Source organism: Condylura cristata, unplaced genomic scaffold, assembly GCF_000260355.1.
Source record: "Condylura cristata isolate star-nosed mole 26May11 unplaced genomic scaffold, ConCri1.0 scaffold00004, whole genome shotgun sequence".
NCBI classification, from domain to species: domain Eukaryota; kingdom Metazoa; phylum Chordata; class Mammalia; order Eulipotyphla; family Talpidae; genus Condylura; species Condylura cristata.
The window spans coordinates 11,773,888-11,793,874 of record NW_004567105.1 but is presented as its reverse complement, the minus strand read 5'-3'; the positions used below and the strand labels follow the sequence as shown (position 1 = coordinate 11,793,874).

General features: G+C 37.9%; 1 protein-coding gene across 4 annotated transcripts in view; it reads left to right on the top strand.

The window, feature by feature from the left end:
- The window catches only part of ANO4 (anoctamin 4), a 264,528-nt gene that overhangs the window by 131,799 nt on the left and 112,742 nt on the right, over positions 1–19,987 (top strand). For all 4 annotated transcript variants that reach the window (XM_012720423.1, XM_012720422.1, XM_012720425.1 and 1 more), the window contains 2 exons: positions 10,097–10,233; positions 12,812–12,970. In XM_012720423.1, coding sequence (XP_012575877.1) covers positions 10,097–10,233; positions 12,812–12,970 — 296 coding nt within the window. The remainder of the gene's footprint in view (positions 1–10,096; positions 10,234–12,811; positions 12,971–19,987) is intronic.

The window sequence follows — 19,987 nt, the reverse complement described above, 5'->3', positions numbered from 1 at the left end:
ATATACAGTGCTGAAAGGATTAAAACATCTTTGTAATAATTTGATAAAAGTTGACTTTTATCCATGTATAAAATATGAACTTAAATTTTTGACAATTGAATAAACTTACATCAAAATGAATTTAATGCTGATGATTTGTAGAGTCATATTTGTTTTAGTATGTGTTTGTGAAACACATTTACATAGGATGTTGATAGTTTTTTAGTTTAGAAAAGTGACCCTGATCTGAACAAGAGGCGTATAAGTCTGATTACTTAATATTTAAATTTAAGAGTAAGGAAAAGGAAACAATACTTCATTTAAAAACACAACCCCTGTTCATTATAGGTTTAAGAATTTTATTTATTTTTAATATTCTTACATTATTACTAAATTTTGAATACTATTTAACTTTTCCCCTCTGGTGTTGACACTGTAGTTCTCCTATTACTGCTAATGGCCCATTTCTTACATTCCTTATTCTCCTCTCTCCCCTGTAATAACCATTCTCTCTCTCTGTTTCTCCTGGATGCCTCAAATCTTGGTCCACTTGCAAGACCTTTTCCCAACCCTCTGTTCCATATCTCTGTATTCCACATATAACTGAGACCATCTCATATTTATCTTTTTCATTCTGAAATTTTGCTTAGCATAATCTCTTTCTGATCCATTCATGTTGCCGAAAATGGCACGAGTTTATCTTTTTCATGCCTGAGTAATATTTTATTTATATATACCACACTTTCTTAATTCAGTCATCTGCTTGGGGGCACTCAGATTGTTCCCATATCTTGGCTATTGTAAAAAGTGCTGCAATAAACAAATTAGTACAATATTCCTTTCAAATTAGTATTAGGTTTAAGAATTTCATGATACTTTGGAACTAATCTGTTTTCTTGTCAAAAAAAAAATAAATTTAATGGTAGATTTGGGAAGCTGCTCACACAGTCTCCTTATTTCTAATAGGAAAGATCTGGGCCTTTTTCTACCTTCAGTCTTCCTAAGATTCCAAATGTGACTCAAATACTTAACCAATTGCTTGAAATTTCTAAGTTTAAAAATACATAGTTTGATTCTTCAAGGGACCATATCCCAAATTTTTGTTTATAGAAAGCTTTGAGAAAAAAACAAAAGTGTAAAAAATATAAGGTCTCAACATTAGTAAAACTCCTCTACTACAAACATTTTTATTGAGCTTTTTATTTTTAGATTTATTGAGAATTGACTTGATATATTTGAGATTTTATTGAGGCTAGTGGAATGATTGGAAGATTTCACTGTTAATCAAAATTTTGTGGACATATATGTATGATCTTAAGATCAAATTGGAAATAAGTGTGTGTGTAAAATATTTCTTGAAGATCTGAGTTTGACTAGTCATTTTGATAAGTGCTCTGTGCTTTCTTAAAACAGTCCTTATAATAGAAGATACTGTTTTATTCACCTTAAAGGTGCAAATAGGGAAAATTGCCTACTTTGTGTTATACATTTTTATTCTCTTGTTTTATCGTGATGCAAGAATTTTTTTCTACATCCTAAAATTTTTCCTCTAATAGCTTTTTCCCTAAGAGTAGCTTCATTTATTAAAAAGAATATGTCTCAGAGTAACTGGCCATCCCCAGTACTTTCTCAACTCCTGTGCTCCCCATATCCAATGTACAGCTTCTGAAGAAGGAAAGTGGTATTTTATCCATGTCTTCATCTATATGTCTCACTTGCTATTTTAAAGTGTATTGTTCTAAAGTGGTAAATGCTTTAGTGTACTGTTCAAATGTAAACATTCGCAGGTTACATTTTGTTTTGTTGTCCAAAAGGAAAAAACTTTAATCCTTTCTAGGAGAAAAGCATTTATATTTGTCAAACTAATGTAAGGGGCTGAGAGAGAAACAGTGTGTATGTGTGTGTGTGTGTGTGTGTGTGTGTGTGAGAGAGAGAGACAGAGAGAAAATGCATGAATTTGAGTGTGCACACACAGATATTCTATTAGCAAGCCATTGAGAAAGACCTATTCAGAGCTTATACTGAAACTTTAAATTCTTGCTTTGAATTATTACCAATATCCAGCCCTTTCTAGGGATCATTCCCCTCTCCACTGTCCCCCACTCTCCTGCTTTCTCCTTGTTTTTCCTTTTCTGGAACCCGAGTACGTATATCATTCACACCCAGCAGACATTATTCCTTTATAGTCCAGTGGGTCCTAATATAGGGAAGACAGCAGGACCGACGTGTTTGAAACAAGAACAGGGTTAGATGATGTTATGGATTGCTGTGACTGTGGTCTGATCGGCGTTTGCACTTGTGACTACATAATCATATCGCTGTTTCCACATGGATGGCGCCTGCCCCTCTTAGGGGTCCAGAGAACAGACTCTGAAAACCACTGGCAGCATGTAATCAGCTAATGAAAGATTTATGTTCTTTCCAGTGATTTTATTTAGTTTGAATTCTCTAAATGAGGGTGCCCTTTCTTCTTGGTAAGCCAGGCAGTCTCTGCTTTAGAGACATTATCAGATGCATCTGAAGAAAACTGAACTTCTAAACATCTGTAGGCTGGTAGTGTCATGTAGATGCTAAATAGTGTTTAGCTTTTAAAATGCTAGCCTGAGGTGTTCAAAGCTGCACTGTGTCTGTTTGTTTCCTTAAAATTTTAAAAACATTTAATTTGATCTGTTTGTTAAATCTTAAAAAGTGTCAGGCCCGTCAGGCTCCAGATGTAAAGTCTAGCTAGATTCAGATAAATGTTAAAACTGCGACAAGATATTGTTTGGTGGGTAAATGACATCCTGTTCTTGAAAGGCAAACACCAGAACAATAGGATGTGTTCCATAAAAACAAGCTAGCTAGAAATAGCTGGGATCTGGGAGTCAGAACTGGGTTGGAATTCATCTGCGGCACTTAAAAGCTCCTTGCCCACTCTTGGCATCTCTGAATTACCCTTTCTCATAACACCTGTCTCCTAGGCTGCTCCGAGGATGAGAGGCATGAAGAGAGCTGGAAACCCTTAAAACATTGCCGCTGGGGCAAAGTGGTAGTCCAGTTTTCCTTTGCATCTGATGTCTCACTTCCCACTTCCCCCCTGTTTAATCTTAAGTGCTAACAGAGAAATAGACCTTTGCAAGCATTCTAAGCTAATTAAAATAAGAAAAAAACATTTGTAATGCTTTCACAACTAGCTGCCATTTATTGAAAGATAAACATTGAGTGTCTCCAATATGCCAGTTCTTGTGTTAATTTGGGAGCAACCAAGGGTTTTCTTGAAAAGGACCCCCTGGAGAAATGCAAAGATGCACTTGTTTTAAAAAAAAGAATAAGCACACTTTGACATTCCATAGTTATGTTTGAAAATGACTTGGTCTAGATATAGAGAAAAGATGGGGAAATGGAATCACAATGTTAAGGGCAGGGTGAGGGGTACCCTGGGTCCCCCAGACCTGCCTGTTCTCAATAGGTCCTGTCTTCTGCCACATAAACCATTGTCTAGTGCATGAGACATCAATGGAAAAGAACTTCAATACTGTTAGTGTGCAAGAGAGAAGAGAGAGAATATAATTAGTTTCCAAAAGAAGCACCCAAAGTTACCCAACATGATTGGCCCAGAGCAAGACTGCTAAAACCCAAAAGCTTGCCACAAGTCTACAGCACCTTCTGGTGGGGACCCAGAAGGTGCCAGGCCAATCTGAAAGGAAGGGAGCAAAATCAAACCCCAAATCAAGAGAAAGGCTGCTGCCATGGTCAGCCTCCCCATGGGCCTCTCACCTACTCCCTGTCTCTTTCAAGTGTATGTGGCTATATCCCCAAGTCCCTGGCACAAGTCCAAGGCCGAGAAGCAAACACAGCTCCTTCACAAGTCTATTCCATGTGCCTCTTCCAGGTCATCTTCTTGCGCTCTTTCCTTCCTTCTCCCTGTCTTCTCTAGCTTTTCCTACCTGCCCAGCTCCCCCTTCCATAGGGGAGGACAGGGAACCTGAAAGCCGCCCTTCCCTGGGGGTTACCTTGCTACAAGGAGACAAAAGAAGACATTGAGTCCCACCATATACCAGGGACAACACCAACAGCTTTAGCCCATTCTATCATTTTTCTCGCCACAGCTATAATTATTCTAGGCTCATTTTGCAGTTGATGAAATGGAGCCTGGACAACTTCTCCAAGGTCATTCATCTGGTAAGGGGCGGGAGACAGTACTCAAAGCCCACATCTGACTCCAAAGATCTTGTGTGTGACCTGCTTTGTAGCAGAATATGCTACACCAACCCTTGGAGCCAAGTCCTGGGAACCTTGTCAGCATTTGGGCCACTTTGACTAGAGCCAGAATGGACAGATCATTTATAGGTCAGTAAGTGCTGAAGATGTTTTGCTTTCTTGAGTTGCAGTCTTCAAATGGATTGCATGAAGAATGTCTTTTCCCATTAAAGCTAGAAAGGTCTCCTAGAAACAGTTAAAACAAACAAACATGGATTTATACAAAGACCTGGATCATGATCTTTAGTTGACCAGTTACTCATTTCTTAATTCATTTGCTTATTTAAAAAGCATTTAAATTAATTCATAATTAAAGATATGACTTTTGTCACATTAGATGGCCAGAATTATTTTTCAGTATTTTGAAGTTGTCATACTTTATACCATCAGAACTTACAATGTTCAAAATATATTTTTATAAAAATATTTTTAAAAATGTTCTTGTTATGAACAGCCAGGTGAGCATTCAATTGAGATTTTTTTTATCCTAAATTATTCCTAAAGGTGTTCTGTTTTGTACTTTTTTTTTTTTTTTGAGGCTTTGAGGTCATTATGAATTGCCCTCAGAATTCTGAGTATCAGATGCAATCATTTGGAACTCAGGACAAAAATAGTAGAATGAAATGGCACTCTGGCGAACAAATATAGATACCTAGATTACACTGCACAACCCAGTCTTCAGTGACCTATAATTTTACTTATTTTCTCTGCATCGAAAAATGCTGAGATTAAAGTCCATCCCAAAGTAGGGGCTTTAGGATGCATCTGGAAAATAAGAGAGAATTAAAGAATTGATCAGTTAAACTCTGACATTTTGGTAGTCATGTCGTTCTCTCTCAGACTATTTCTAAAATACATGTACGGTTTGTTTATTTTATTGCTTTTATTACATTGACTCCTCTACTTCATCATCTTGCCTGGATATCAGAGGCTCCCACTCATGTCTTAGCGGTGTTTGCACCACCTAACAAAGGGCAGAAAGCAATTAACTTTTGTTTTATGAATCCTTGCAACATCCCAAATGGTTTTGCTGTATTTGAAATAAAAAAATCCCAAATGATTTTTGCTGTAGAAATAACTGAAACAAACAAACAAAACTAAGTAACTGAAACACTTGCAAGTATTTGGTGAGTAGAGTCAGTATGATTGTAGCAGATTTCCTTCCTGACCCATAAAAGAATTTCAAGATCTGGACCTCCCTGGTAGTGCAGGGGTTAAAGTCTCAGCACTATCAAGGCTCACCAGCCACTGAGGCTTGTGTTCCAGAACCCAGCCAGAGAGCTGACCCCCCCACTGGTTAGAGCTCTCTGACGACCCTTCCTGTCTCTGGTGAATCCTCTCACCACCCCCACTCTGGCCTACACCCCCATCCTTATATGCATAAATAAGTAAAAATAAATCTTAAAAATAAAAGAATTTCTGCCTTCTTCCTGCCTTCTCTGTTCTGCTTCTATTCTGGGTCATTGTGACAAGAGCCAGTCCTCAGAAACCTTTTCTAAGCTGAGCTTGTTGGTTTACTCAGACTCAGAGCTAATTGTGAGTCTCCAGGTCACGAAGGTTCTTGTTCCATTATAATTTTGGAGCCTTGGCCCTTTGGTTCTCATGTCTTTCTTTCCAGGTTGGATGCTTGCTTGTTGCAGAAGAGGGTTACTTGGGTGTCTCCCTTGCAGACCTGAATGCATGCCATCCACCTATCCTGCTCTTTTTTAGCTGCCCACTTCTGTTAACAAAACACTTCTAAATATGAATGCAATGCAGGTCCATGACTTAGCTTGTGTGGGATTTTTGCAGCCTCTCGCCTATTCTTAATTGACTTCCAGAACATTTTGCTCTTATTTAATGAGCCTAATAGCAGAATTCTACAGGCAGATAATTATCAAACATTTTTTGAGGAAAAAGTATAAGGGAGGAGCTGAAATCCTTTAACAAGTGACCTTGTTTGGATGATGGGTTATGTTGGTGACATCCATTTCCTGATAGGGAGATCCTGTTGCCATGTTCTTTGGCCAGTGAGCTCAGCAGGGTAGCACCTGCTATGTCTGCTATGTCCAGACCTTCAGCCTCACTTCCTCACTCAGTATACTGTCTGGCACAGGTAGACAGTCAGTACATGCTTACTATATAAAAGGTTAAAAATTGTTAACTGGAAGTTGGGGTCTTTTTGTCCTAAAGAAATGACACGCTTGCATCAAAGTATGTAGTTCTTTGTTGCGCTGTGAAGCACAGATGTATCGACCTTTCTTCAACAGATGATGCCAACACCATACAGTGATACTGGCAGGAGATGACTTGGTAGTGTATGTCGTTGGCAAAAGCATAGAGGTAATTCTCATGGGTGGGTGAATGGATAATCAAAAGTTTTTCGCCTGTGTGAGCCAGACACCCAGACGTGAACTTCACTGTCCTCTTTTTCTCACATCTCATCCCAGTCCATTCCTCATGACCATCATTCCAACTTATAAATGCCATTTCTGCCTTATTATATTGATACTCAGATGCTAACTTATGATCCCAGAGTATAAAATCAACAGACCAGCATTTCCTGAGGGTGTACTCTGTGTCAGCCAGCCTGCTAACATGCACACCATCCATCTAATCTTCTCAGCCACACTATGAGAAGTTTTCTCTACTTCTCTCATCAGTGAGGAAATAGGGTCACAAATTCAGCCAGCTAAGTGACAGAACAGTAAGTTGGTATAAGTGGTTTGGAATAATAAGCTGGTCTTCTGACTTTAAAATTATGTTTTTATCCTATTTTTCAAATATAATCAATGTCTACTTGACTTTCAGTCTCTATTTGAAAATTTAATCAGGATATGTCTACTTAAAACTGTAGTTTATGGTTTGTGAGTAAAAATCATGTTGGTAGAAATATCTGTGCAAGATCCTAGAGCGATAGACTGTTGGAAGAGAAAGGGACTGTAGGCCACCACTGTTAAGCTGTGAATCTCTTGAGTTCATCATTGTTCATTCAACAACAATACATAGAAGGTGTCCTGTGTCAAAACCTCTGCATATCAGTCAGACAGATGAGGTCCCAGCCCTTGTGGTGCTTATATGCTAATGTGTCAAATGTCCAGTAAGCATCATAATAATATAATTACTGTATTATTATTATAAACATAATAAAAATATAATTAAAGATTATGATAAGTACTGTGCCAGGAACAAGCAGTGAGAGAAGGCAGTAATTGGCTAAAGAGGCTTCTTTATATAGATTGGTCAGGAAATTGTTTTAGATCCTGCACCTCCATGGACATATTGTGCTTCCTCAAAAGTATCAGTTTCTCTTCTTGAGTACCTGACCCAGTGCCTGGGTTCTAACCCAGCTTGAATTAAATTATTATGGTGCTTCTTTTGCTTTGTAGTCTTAGAATCTAAAAAGTATGTAAGTTTCCATTTGCTGTTATAAAAAATACCCACAAACATTGTTACATAAAATAACATGAATTTATCGTAAGCCAGGTATTGGCAGGTTTCAGCAAGACCACATTCTTTCTTGAGGAGGCTCTACTATCTTCCCTTGTCGGTCTTCTAAAGGCCACCTGCATTCCTTGACTCCTGGCTCCATCCTCCCTCTTCAATGTCAGCACCTTAACACCTTCTAATCTCTCTTTGATTCTGTGCCTCCTTCTTACCTTGACATTTCTTTGGGCCCACCCAGGTAACCCAGGATGAGTTCTCCACTTTAACACCTTGTCTTATTCCCATCTACAGAGCCCCATTTGCCATGGAAGGTGATAATAGCTGCACTCCAGGTCACCTAAGGTGCCCATGAGTCAGTCTATCACAGTATGAGATAAATGTTGATTTTATTCTAATGTTTATTTTACAGGGGAAAAAAATCTCAAACTTAAATGAAATACCTGTAACACTTGGATATAGCTTTAAAACCTGGCACATGGGTGATTTGGTGATGGGAAACCCAAGGGGATTGCAACTGAGATGGAAAAATGCACAAAAATATGTAAAAAATAAACATATATATTTAAAAAAAAAAAAACACCTGATCACCCCTTCTAATTAGTTCACCTATTTCTATCCTTTCTATAGCCAAAGTCTGCTCTTTTCTTTCATAGCACTCAATGCCATTTACTTCTGATTATTATTTTTATTTACTTATGACAAGAACAGAATGATGTGCGACTTGTAGTTACCAAAGTATAGTCATCACACAGCTCTATGCCTGACACATAACAGGTATGTCCCCAAAAATGTTTTGAATGAAATTGAGGACTCTTTTATATGCCTGTGTAAACAGAACTCAGTCTCCTACATATTTCTCTGTGGACTGGTTTCTGACAGGTTAAAGACTGCTATTTTTTTTTTTCTTATCAGTTCATTTTTACATCATTTTGTGCCTTTTTCCATCTCAGTTGTAATTCCCTTGGGCTTTCCATCACCAAATCACCCATGTGCCATCACCATAGTACAGTGCATTTCTCTCCCCCCACTGTTGTTTGATCCCATTCCCCACTCCACCCCATAAAATGTCTCTGGTATATAGCTGTTCATTATTGTTATTTTCTTGCCTGGTCCGTTATACTCCTACTATGAATGAAACAATCTGGTATTTTTCCTTTTCTTCCTGGCTTATTTCACTAAGCATGATCTTTTCCAGCTCATCCATGTTGCTGCAAAAGGCATGTGTTTATTTTTTTTTATTTGATGAGAAATTTTCCATTGTGTATATGTACCACATCTTTTTAATCCAGTCATCCACTTTTGGGCATTTGGGTTGTTTCCATGTCTTTCCAATTCTGAATAAAGCAGCAATAAACATGGGGGTACAGGTATCTTTTAGAATGAGTGTTTTTGTGTCTTTTGGACAGACACCTAGGAATGGGATTGCTGGGTTATATGGAAGCTCCATTTTTAGCAGTTTGAGGAGCCTCCAAACAGTTTTCCATAGTGGTTGTACTAGTTTGCATTCCCACCACCAGTGCAGGAGAGTTCCTTTTTCTCCACATCCTGGCCAACACTTGTTGTTGGTAATTGTTTTAAGATGTGCTATTCTCACTGGTGTGAGGTGGTATCTCATTGTGGTTTTAATTTGAATCTCTCTTATTACAAGTGATGTTGAACATTTTTTCATATGCTTGTTGGCCATCTGCATTTCCTCTTTGGAGAAGTGAAAAGACTCTGTTATTTTTAAATCACCAGGGATTTGGTAAAGAGAGGCCCCATATCTGGCTGCATTATATATTCTCATCTTTCATGCTGAACTTTCCTTTCTAGGAGTGCATTTGCTTGGGGTATTCTCTACTGGAACTTTGATAAGCAGTGCTTTGTATGTGGAAGTGATGTTAGCATTAGCAGTCTTTAGGGAGAGCCTCTAAATGTTCACTTTTTGATTCGTTTATGATTAAAGAAGACAGAAAACCTAACAGCATGCTTTACAAGTGCATTTAGCTTTTCTCCACTAGGCACTAAAAAGGTAGTGGAGTATAAAATCATAGTTCTTACTGAAAAAGGCACGTTCACATTTACTTGAGAAGTTGTATGGCATTTAAATAAAGTATAGGTCATCTCCAGCACAGACATTAAGTTCTTAGAAGTCTTAAGTGAAAGGACCTTATATTAAAAATATAAAAGACAGAAAGGTAAACACAACACTTCTGTTATAGAAAGCATATTATATTTTTATTATGGAGGTACTTTCCTCCACATTTTCCTTAATCTTGCTTAATGAAGGCACTTTTTGTCCAAACATGTTTTGCATCTGACATCTTTTTCTCTTAGGAAATAATGTACTTGTCACTTAAAGTTTATTGAGATGGAATAATATGAAGCCAAAGGGAGAGGCCTTCTCCTTGAGTTTTTCTTTTAAGAGCCCAGATTCTTAACCTCACTTATAATGTGTTTACTTTGACTTTAGTGGCCAAGGATGTCAATATTCTATTTGATGAATTAGAAGCTGTCAACAGTCCTTGCAAAGACGATGATTCTCTTCTTCACCCTGGAAATCTGACCAGCACTTCTGATGATGCTAGCAGATTGGAAGCAGGGGGAGAGGTAAGTGTGTGTGATTTTTTAAAAACATAATTCTTGCTCCAGGTGGGAACCTGTGAAGCATAGGCTATTTTAAAGTCATAACTCATTGACTTGTAGGTTTCTGAAAAATAAGGGACAAGATTCCTTTGATATACTCAGTGGGTTTAGCACATTTCAAGGATGCTAAATCTAGAGAGGCTTAAAACTACATTTCACTAGGTCATGTACTTCCCTTCTTATACAAGGGAATACCATTCAGATTCCATCATTTTAAGATCATTCACATTCCAGGTTTTACAAATGAGCTGAAAGTAAGCTTTACAAGGATGGGCTTCCTTGTGTAAATTACACAAACCAGCCCTAGTCTGAAGTCTCCAACTTTGCCTTGTGACCTTGAAACTTATTACAACTGTAAATAGACATCCTTTCTTATGTCATTTTGGGAAAAGAAGTATTTTGATTAGGCTTTCAGTGTTGCTCAGATTGTGTTCAGTGTCAGTTTGTCTATTTGTACATTTATCTATTTGTCTCCTTTGTACATGCATGGGGTGTAGATAATAACACAGAATCCATCTTTTCCTTCTTGCATATTCCTAATCCTTGTATTATTTCAAAGCCAGTCAACCATTAAAAGGATAAAACCTTTGAACAGAGGAAATTATTTACTTCTACCAGGCTTGCCAGACCTCTCCTCTTAGCCATTATGTGCTGTATTTTAAAAAAATATATTAAATATGAAACAGTTCATAAATTTGCATAGCATCCTTGCTCAGTTGCCATGCAAAACTTCTCTGTATCCTTCCAATTTTAATATACATGCTGCCTTAGCAAGCACTGTATTATATTTTTAAGAAAAAATAAAAAAACAAAAAACCTCATTCCATCATTATCTGTTCACTCAGTTACTTCAAATAGCACAACATGACATAATGGAGAAACCTTGAAAGGGACCTCGGTAGACTTTCCCTTTAACTTACAGATGAGGAAACAGTCTCAGGATGGTTAGAACTTTGCTAACATCTCTCCTGATACCTTGGCTGAAGCCCTGTTTGTTTTGTTTTTATAGCCAAGTGCAGATAGTCTAAATCTACAGGGTAACCTCCTTGCTTGCAAATCATTAGTTTGGGGCAATTTCCGAATGGGGAGATTTGTTGAGCCCTTAAGGCAAAAGCCAGAAAACAGTGAGTAGCTATCATGAAGAATGCCTGTAGGCAAGCCTAGGATTTTCCCTAAGATTTTCCCCGTGGATAAGGTTGTGTGCATGGATGTTGGTCCTTGTGATGATGTGGCTGCCTGATGAGTTGCCACGCTTCCTGCCCTGTGTGTTCGCCATTTTTATGTGCTAGTTGGAAACTTTCCTATGTGCTGGCTTGGATAAATGGGAGCTCCTCATTCCTGCTTTTTAGGTTTATGAACATCTCTTTGAAGCCTGTCAGTTTGCAAAGTTGGCTCCAGCCTGGGTAGCCAATGTTTGGTCTCTTTCAGTCTTGTGTATGATTATAAGAAATATATACCTATACCTAATATTTTTGATTTTTAATTTATATATCCAAGCTCACTGCAAAATAATACTTGAAATGTATAATTCATAAAGCATAGTAATAAAACGATCACCTTGAACCATCAATCAATTAATGAACTAGAATAGTCTTTCAAATGAATCGTGACAACTTAATTGTTGGCTACTAAGCCCAGTTGCTTTTTAATGGAATGGAACATTCCATTAAATATTTGCAGGTCTGCAAATAGCAAGAGTTAGTGTTATTTTATGAAACTTTTGTCTCATATATTTGTGTTTACATATGAACAAAAAGAGCACAAAATAAAGTACTTTCCTCTTGTTGGGCAAGATGCTTGAGAAATTTTGAAATAGAATGGTATTATCAAAATACTTTCAGCCCCATCCCTTTACCCTCCCAGTTATGCCATCCTCCTGAATCTTTGTGTTTTCTAATATCTTGCTTTAAAAATAGCTTTACCATAGCACACCTTTAAAGCTTGTTTTAGTTTTGTGCTTTACAGAAAATGGTGTCATGTAATACGAAGCCTTCTGTGTCTTTTTTTTAAATGGTATTCTCCTGATTTATGCTTATTAGATGCAACTATAGTTCACTAATTTTTACTGCTGCTCAATAGTCCACTTCATTACTATTGTGCAATGTACTTGTCTATTTCCCTATGTAGGGTCATTTGACATGATTTCGATTTATTTGAAAAAGTTTTTACTCTTATGAACATTGTTGCTGTGAATAGTCGTGTATGTCTCCTACTTAATCTTGTCCACAATTTCTCTGGTGTTACATGTTCAATTGTATGAGATAATGCCTGTGTGTTTTCCAGAGAAAATAAATCAATTTTCATTCTCACCTGCAGAACATGACAATTCTTAGTTGGTCCACATTTTGCTAACACTTAGATTGTTAGTTGTCCTAATCTTTGCCCTTTGACTCAATGCTTTTTCAAATTATTATTCTGTCCCCTTTTTAACATTTTTAATAAAATGTAATTTTGACAAAACAACTATTAGTTTCTTTAACATTATCCACCTGTGCTTTAGTTTTATGAGTCTTACAATCAGTCTCTTTCTCCTTGTTTGCAGACAGTGCCAGAGAAACACAAATCAAATGGACTTTACTTTAGAGATGGAAAGTGTCGGATTGACTACATTCTTGTATACAGAAAATCCAACCCACAGACTGAAAAGAGAGAAGTGTTTGAAAGAAATATAAGAGCAGAAGGATTACAAATGGAGAAAGAGGTAAATACTTTGCTTGGATGAGAAAGAATCATACATATACTTATATCAAGGCAGTTTTTTAAAATAGGCAGTCAGTCATTATGTTAACTGAATGTTTCATTTGGTCAGGGTTTGCCAATCTGCAGTGTTTGGACTCTCACAGTACAGTTTGCCTTTGAGAGCATTTTAATGCCAAATGAGAGTGAAAGTCAAAACACTCTATTCCAGGTGAATGGATTGTTTCGAAATGTTAGTTTTTATAATGGTGAATGAGATATTACTGACTATAGTATTATTTAAGTTTCAAGTGAACAGAATTAAAATTCAAGATGTGTTTACTCTGCATCATGATCAAAAGTCTGGTTTCTGACCCTCACTGTATGGTTGACTCCCTTTATGTATTTCACTCCTTTCCCTTCTGGTAAGCTCCAATTTGTCTTCTCTACCTGAACTTGTTTTGGGTTTGTTCTGTTTGTTATTTGGCTTTGTTTCTTTACTTTTTCTATATAACTGAAATCAAATGGTGTTTATCTTTCTCCTTCTGCATAATCAACTCAAGGTCTATTCATGTTATTGTAAATGGCAACATTTCATTTTTAACAGCCGAGTAGTATTCCATCATATCTATATGCCACCTTTTAATTATCAGTTCATCCACCACTGGACACTTATTTCCATACCATGGTAATTGTAAATAATGCTGCAGTGAAATAGGAGTGCAGATATCTTTTTGAATTAGTCTTTCCCCAGAAGTAGCATAGCTGGATTCAACCTCCAGGCTCTCTCTCTTCAGAGGTATGGGGATGGCCCTGAAAGCTCCATCTCACTGTTCATGGTTTGTTTTTTCTTACCCATAACCAACTCCCATCCATAAGTGGAATCCAAAAGCCACCTCACTAACATAAACACATTCTTGTGTGCTTAAGACATTCCAAGTGTTTCTGGAATGATGAGCCAGGAACTGTGGCAAAGACAAACTTTAAGACATTCCAAGGGTTTCTGAAATGATGAGCCAGGAACTGTAGCAAAGACAAAATATATATGAGAAACACATTTTGATCATTTGAATAACCAAATACATCAGATTCTTGAATAGTGATGATTTATTCAATGTTTCATTCTAATATTAAGGAATGAGCAGGGTCACTGGGCAGAACTCGACTTCTTCTCCATATGTGTGGGTTTCCCTACCTCCCACTTCCCAAAAAGTGCATGTTTGCTCATTGGGTGTGTCTGAATTATCCCAGTCTTAATGAGAGAGAGAGAGAGAGAGACAGAATATGCAAAGTTCAGGCTGTTTCCCATCTTGTACTCTCAGGTGTTAGAATAGGCTTGGCTATCCATGGCCTTGAATGGGAGCAGGTAGTTTGGAAAATGATTACATGGAATAAAGACATTTGTTTAATATTAGGAGAATTCAGTTTATTTAGAACTTCGATGATGCTTTTGTGAACAGAAATATGCTGTAGGAACTTAACTCTTGTGTATATCAATTAATTGATAACAAAATTGATATTACTATATATGCTCTGACTTAAAGTTGTTCCCAAATATTTACTCATGATGTTAAATGATTATTTATGGTATATATTCCTTACATATCACCAAATCCCAATAAGAATGTTACATAGAATATCACATAGACAGTTAAAACTGTTTGCTTCCAGTTCAAGTTCTCAAGTCTTGAGGGTTAGATCTTAGAAGTCAGGTTTCATTTATGCGGTGTAGGTATCATGTTAATCTGCATGTACGTCAAAAAAAAATGGAATTTTCCAGACCAATGAGATTGACCTCAAGTCTTGAGCATTTATAAAACAGAAGCAGCATTTTTCTGCAGTGTCTTCAAAGTGAGAATGAGAAAACAGAGAGATAAGTGTGGCCTTATGGAGACAGGTTCTCGCTCTCAGGAAAATCGAACCAGGTTGTGCAAACCCTCTCGGCTGGAGGTTTCCTGGGAACAACAGACTAAATTAAACATGCTTTCCCCCAGTAGGGTTCCAGAAAACTTAGCCTATACCTGTTGAACCAATCTGTGAAAAATCTTTATTATTTAGGCTCTTATTTAGATCATTGTGTGCTCTCTTGAGACTAATAGCCTGTGAATATTTGTATCCTTAAAAAACTCCATCTTTAATTCTTCCAAAATGCAAATTTTTATATCAAAAAATAAAATATTTGAAGGGACACATGATCCTGTAATGAACATCCTTCCTCTTTTCCATTTTGACTTGTCAGAAGTTTAATTCCTACCAGAATGAGCTCTGTTCAATTAATCTGTGATTTATAGTTTAAGTATCATAACCACTCATCCTGCTGCAGCTTCCATACAGGGATTTTCAATGTCATTTCACAACATACAGTTAAAACAAAAGGAGGCTAACACGTTTTTGAAAAATACACATCACTAAAGAGTGACAAGTCTCCTGAGTATGTCCCTAAATATCATCTACACAACAATGTCAGCTGCCAGAATGGGAGCAGGTACCTGGGGATTGTTCTGCCTTTTGTCCGTGGTTGAGCAGATAACGGTGTGATGATGGACAGCTTATGTGAATTTAATTTATATATATATATATATATATATATATATATATATATATATACATATGATTATTTTGTTTGGTAATAACTGAAAATAATTAATAGAACTAGGTGTTTATTTTAATGTGTACTATAAAAATAGCAACTGGAAAAGGATAAGATATCATCACAGTGCAAAACTTCCTGAGAACATACCTAGACATCTCTTCCCCCTGTGTCTCAGGGAGGCAGCTTCCCTATTCCTCTTTTGTCCTACAGTCCTCTGTTCACCAACAACAGAAGTTTACCTCTTTCTGGAAACTTCTTAGGTGGTATTTTCTATGCCTGCATCCAGTCTTTCCCTGCTGCCCACACCTCAGCCCAGATGGTACAGTTAGCTCCAGCTCAACCTCAGAGCCGTCTTGTCTCCCAGGGCCTCAGCCAGCGCAGCAAAAAGAGGGGCTCTCGCAGGTTCTTTCCTGTGTGGGAAGGTGCAGGAAAGGATAGTTAAATTACATCTTTTTTTCTGCCACTACTAATCAAAATAAAATCTCTCTTGGTAGAACAGTAAACAAACCTGTATTGACATTGTGTGTTAGACTTGGAGACCATCTGAAGCAGTTTCATTTAAGTCAAGTGTTCTCTAAACAACTATAGCAGAGACACCCATTGAAACTGCTCTTTTAGCTGCCAGCAGTTGCTTCTACCTTTTAGACATAGAATGAAGAACTTGTGAGAAAACCCCAGAGAGCTTACAATGAATCCATGTACATTCAAAAGGATGAACATTTTTATGCATAAGCACACTTTATGAATTATTAGTATCTTCCTTAACTTTATGTCATGATGTTCCAAAATGATGGAGCACAGATTTCACAGGCTCCAAGGTTTAGGTTCCAAATGGGTAAAGACAGACTCTAGTTGAACAACCTGACAGTTAAGAGAATCTTTGTCTCTTTTAACATCTATTGTTAAGAAAGAGCAAGGAGAATCTTGAACACATGATAAAAGTGAGGGCATAGTCAAACTTATTCTTGCTTAAAACCTCTGCTCCTTCCTGATGAATCAGCAGGTCAGTAGCCCCTTGGGCTTTGATGCTCTGTAACTCACCTTCAAGTGAGCACAGAGGAGGCAACTCACAGTTGTATCCTTACATCCAAATAGTTGCTTCTTAGTGTCCATTTAACCATAACCTCCTTTTTTTTTTTTAAGGGTAATTCATCAATAATGGCTTAATGACATATTTTCTGTTAAAGGACAGGAAAGAGACCCACATAAACCACAAGTCAACTTCCTAGTAAAAGAACTGTAGGGACTCTGAAGACCTATTTCTACATAGGTGTCTTTGGAAGCTTTCCACATCAACAAGCAATTCTACAGACATCAACAGGGTAACTGAGAATTTCATTGAATACTGACATCTTCTACTGGGGGTTTCATCAGATTCCACAGGTCCAGTGCACAGTCTCTCAAACCATCTTGCTGTTTTGACCCTACTTCTAAGTCCAGGTTGTTATCTTTGCTTCTAATCAACAGGGTTAACCTCCTTTTTAAAGGTACACTTTCATTCATTTACTCACCTTTTCTAGATTGTTTTTACTTCTAATTTCGTGCCTCATTGATCCTTTAGTACTATCACCCATAAGTAGTTCATCATTTCCTTCATGTCAGTAGCCAAGTCAGATGGCTTTTGAATTTCTGGGAAGGTGTGAGTTGAGGTTGTATTAGGGAAGTGTGCTCTGCCCTTTTAGAATCATGCAGGATTGGGGGTTGGGAGGGCAGGGGCACCCCAGATGCCACCACTGTTGCTACAAGTAACCATCCTCAAAGAAGTCTTGCTATTTTTACCATAAATTCTTTCAATATACTTATTGCATTCACTCTCTATCACACTGGTTTAAGCATTAAGAACTCAGGAGTGAAGAAAGCAGACAAAAACCCCTGCCCCATTGGAACATAAGCCCAAAGTAAATAATTAAATAATATACAATATCAAGAAATGCTAAAAAGACAGGAAAACAGGGACTGTGAGGAGAGGATTTGTGCTTTTATAAAAGATAGAAAAGGTGGACCTCTCTCCAGAAAATGGGGAGAATAAGTACAGAGGCTCAGAGGCTAGAGCCTTATGGAAGGATTTATAGGTAACAGGGTAGGAGTTGGCTGAGTAAGATGAAGGGAGAAAATTATACCAGAGACTCGTGGGAGCCATATGACATTAGGCCTCCGCAGTCACTGTAGTTTTTGTTGAGTGATTTGGAAAATGTTGGGCAGCTTTGAAGAGGCATAATAAAATCTGGTTTGTATTTTATTAGAACCTGGTGATATTGGACAGTAGGAAAGAGAATTGGTGAGAGTTGAAGCTGGAAAATGAGATATATATTGTAAGAATCAAGAAGGATAACAATGGTTTGGTCAAGTGAATAACAGAGGAGGAAGTAGAGCTCACAGAAGTTGCAAACTGACTGAGTCAAGGACGAAGGTGACAGACCATTTGGCCATCACACGTTATCCACTTAAGAAGTTGGGTGAAAGTAGCTGCCAGGCACAGAGGTACAAAGAGTAGTGGGTGCCCTGTAGACATGTGGACTGCAGGCATGGTAAATTTGACATGTCCTGATGGTGAAGATGTAGAGTAGGAAAGAAGAATCTGGAAGCCACCTGACTAGAAATCAACTTTGGGATGAAGTTGCCAATAAAAGATTAAAAACAGAGGTCAAGTGTCAGCAATGGGACATGCCAGTATTAATCACAGGGGGCTGGGGAGTCAGCAGAGAGTAGTTAAAAGACAGCCTTGATGGGGTGGTGTCTGGAGTGTGAGGGTGGTGGGCTACGTATCCTGTAGCTGATAAGGTGAGAAAAATGAAGGTTCCAAGTGGATCAATGCACTTAGCAATGAGAGGTTTGCTAAGCCAGGTGAGAGGAGCTTTCAAGGAAAAGCTAAAGTGAAAGCTATATTTTCTATATTTGTTCAGGAAAGAATAGGAAGAGAATATTTGGGGTGGGGGGAATGTAAATAGCTCCTTGAAGGAGGTTCATGCTAAAGAAAAAGAGACATGGGTTGACAACTGAAAAAGTTGAGTTACTAAGGGTTCTCTTTATTGAAGATGGGAGCGATAATCATGTTTTTAAGTGAACAGAAATTATTTGAGAGTAAAATTTGATGTTGTGGAAGAGCAGAGGAAGGTTTTAGGAGCCTGGTTCTTGGAACCTAAGAATGATCTGCATCCATCCCACGCCTGGACTCAGCTGCCTGCATCTGTGCCAGTGAGTGCGGCCCCCACCTCACCCCCGGGGCCAGGATGTCCTGCCCACACTACCAACCAAGGCCAGACCTTCCCTTTGGACACAAGGCCTCATCCTCTCCGCTTTATTGGAGGACATTGTCCCTAAAAGAGAAAATATAGAATGCTCAAAAAGTGGAAATTCATTAAAAAGTCCACTACAGTAAACTTCTTTACGCAAGATTATTGTAGGCATTTTTTTCAAGATGATGACAAAACTGTATTAAAGCTTTCGTGCTTGTATTTGCCATTACCATCCCTTTTGATAGATGAGACAGTTGAAAACAGGGGACCAGTAAGAGATAAATCCAGAACTAAAACATAAGCATCCTTGCTCTTTAGCCTCATATTCTGGTGAATTCTGATATCTAGAAATGAATTGAAGGATTAGAGAGGTTGGAGATGAGATGGGAAGATGGGTGCAGTTATGAAAAGAGAGCAGAAAAGAACCAGGAAAATTGGGGTGCATAATGAAGTTGGGTGTTCCTGGCTATAGTTCCTGGCATGTTGGCTGCCAGTTGACATGCATTTGATTCTTGGCGTAACCACTGACATTCTGACCGGCCTTATGTGGGTCTCAGTTTCCACATTTTTAAGGATGAGGATAATACTGTTTACCATGAATGTCTGTGAGGATGAATTGAGCCCTTTCATGGGAGCCCATAGTATCATATCAAACACATTGTCTGTGTTCAACATATCTGCTCAGTACCTTCTGTCTAAGGCAAGTAATATGTATTTTCTTCCAATGAAAATATAAACTTCCCTTGTAAAATAATTATTTGCAAAAGCAAGTAATTCCTTCAATTGTGAAGGAAATCTGTGAAATTAAATTAATTGTAGATGGTGTATAAGTGTGGCAAATGTCATGAAGATTGCCCAAAATGACTGCAGTCTTTTACCTGATTAGTGAGTAGGGTGCATAGACCTTAAATCTATGTTGTCCACTCCCTGGATTTCACACCTTGATTAATTCCTCCACCCCCTTGAGTCTAAATGGGACTGTGAACTTGCTTGAAACTCAAAAACACAGAAATGTAAGTGATCCCTCCAGTGGTTCTGTTCTGGTCTGTAAGGCCCTACTCAGGAGTTTGGGCTTAGGGTGTTGAAGAGGAAATCTACTGTGTTAGTCACATACCTGTGACACTGTAAGCATTTAGTAGGGCATTATTACCATCATTAAAGTTATCTCGACAGCTAAAGAGAATGTTGAATAATTTTATATTTAAAGTGGCTT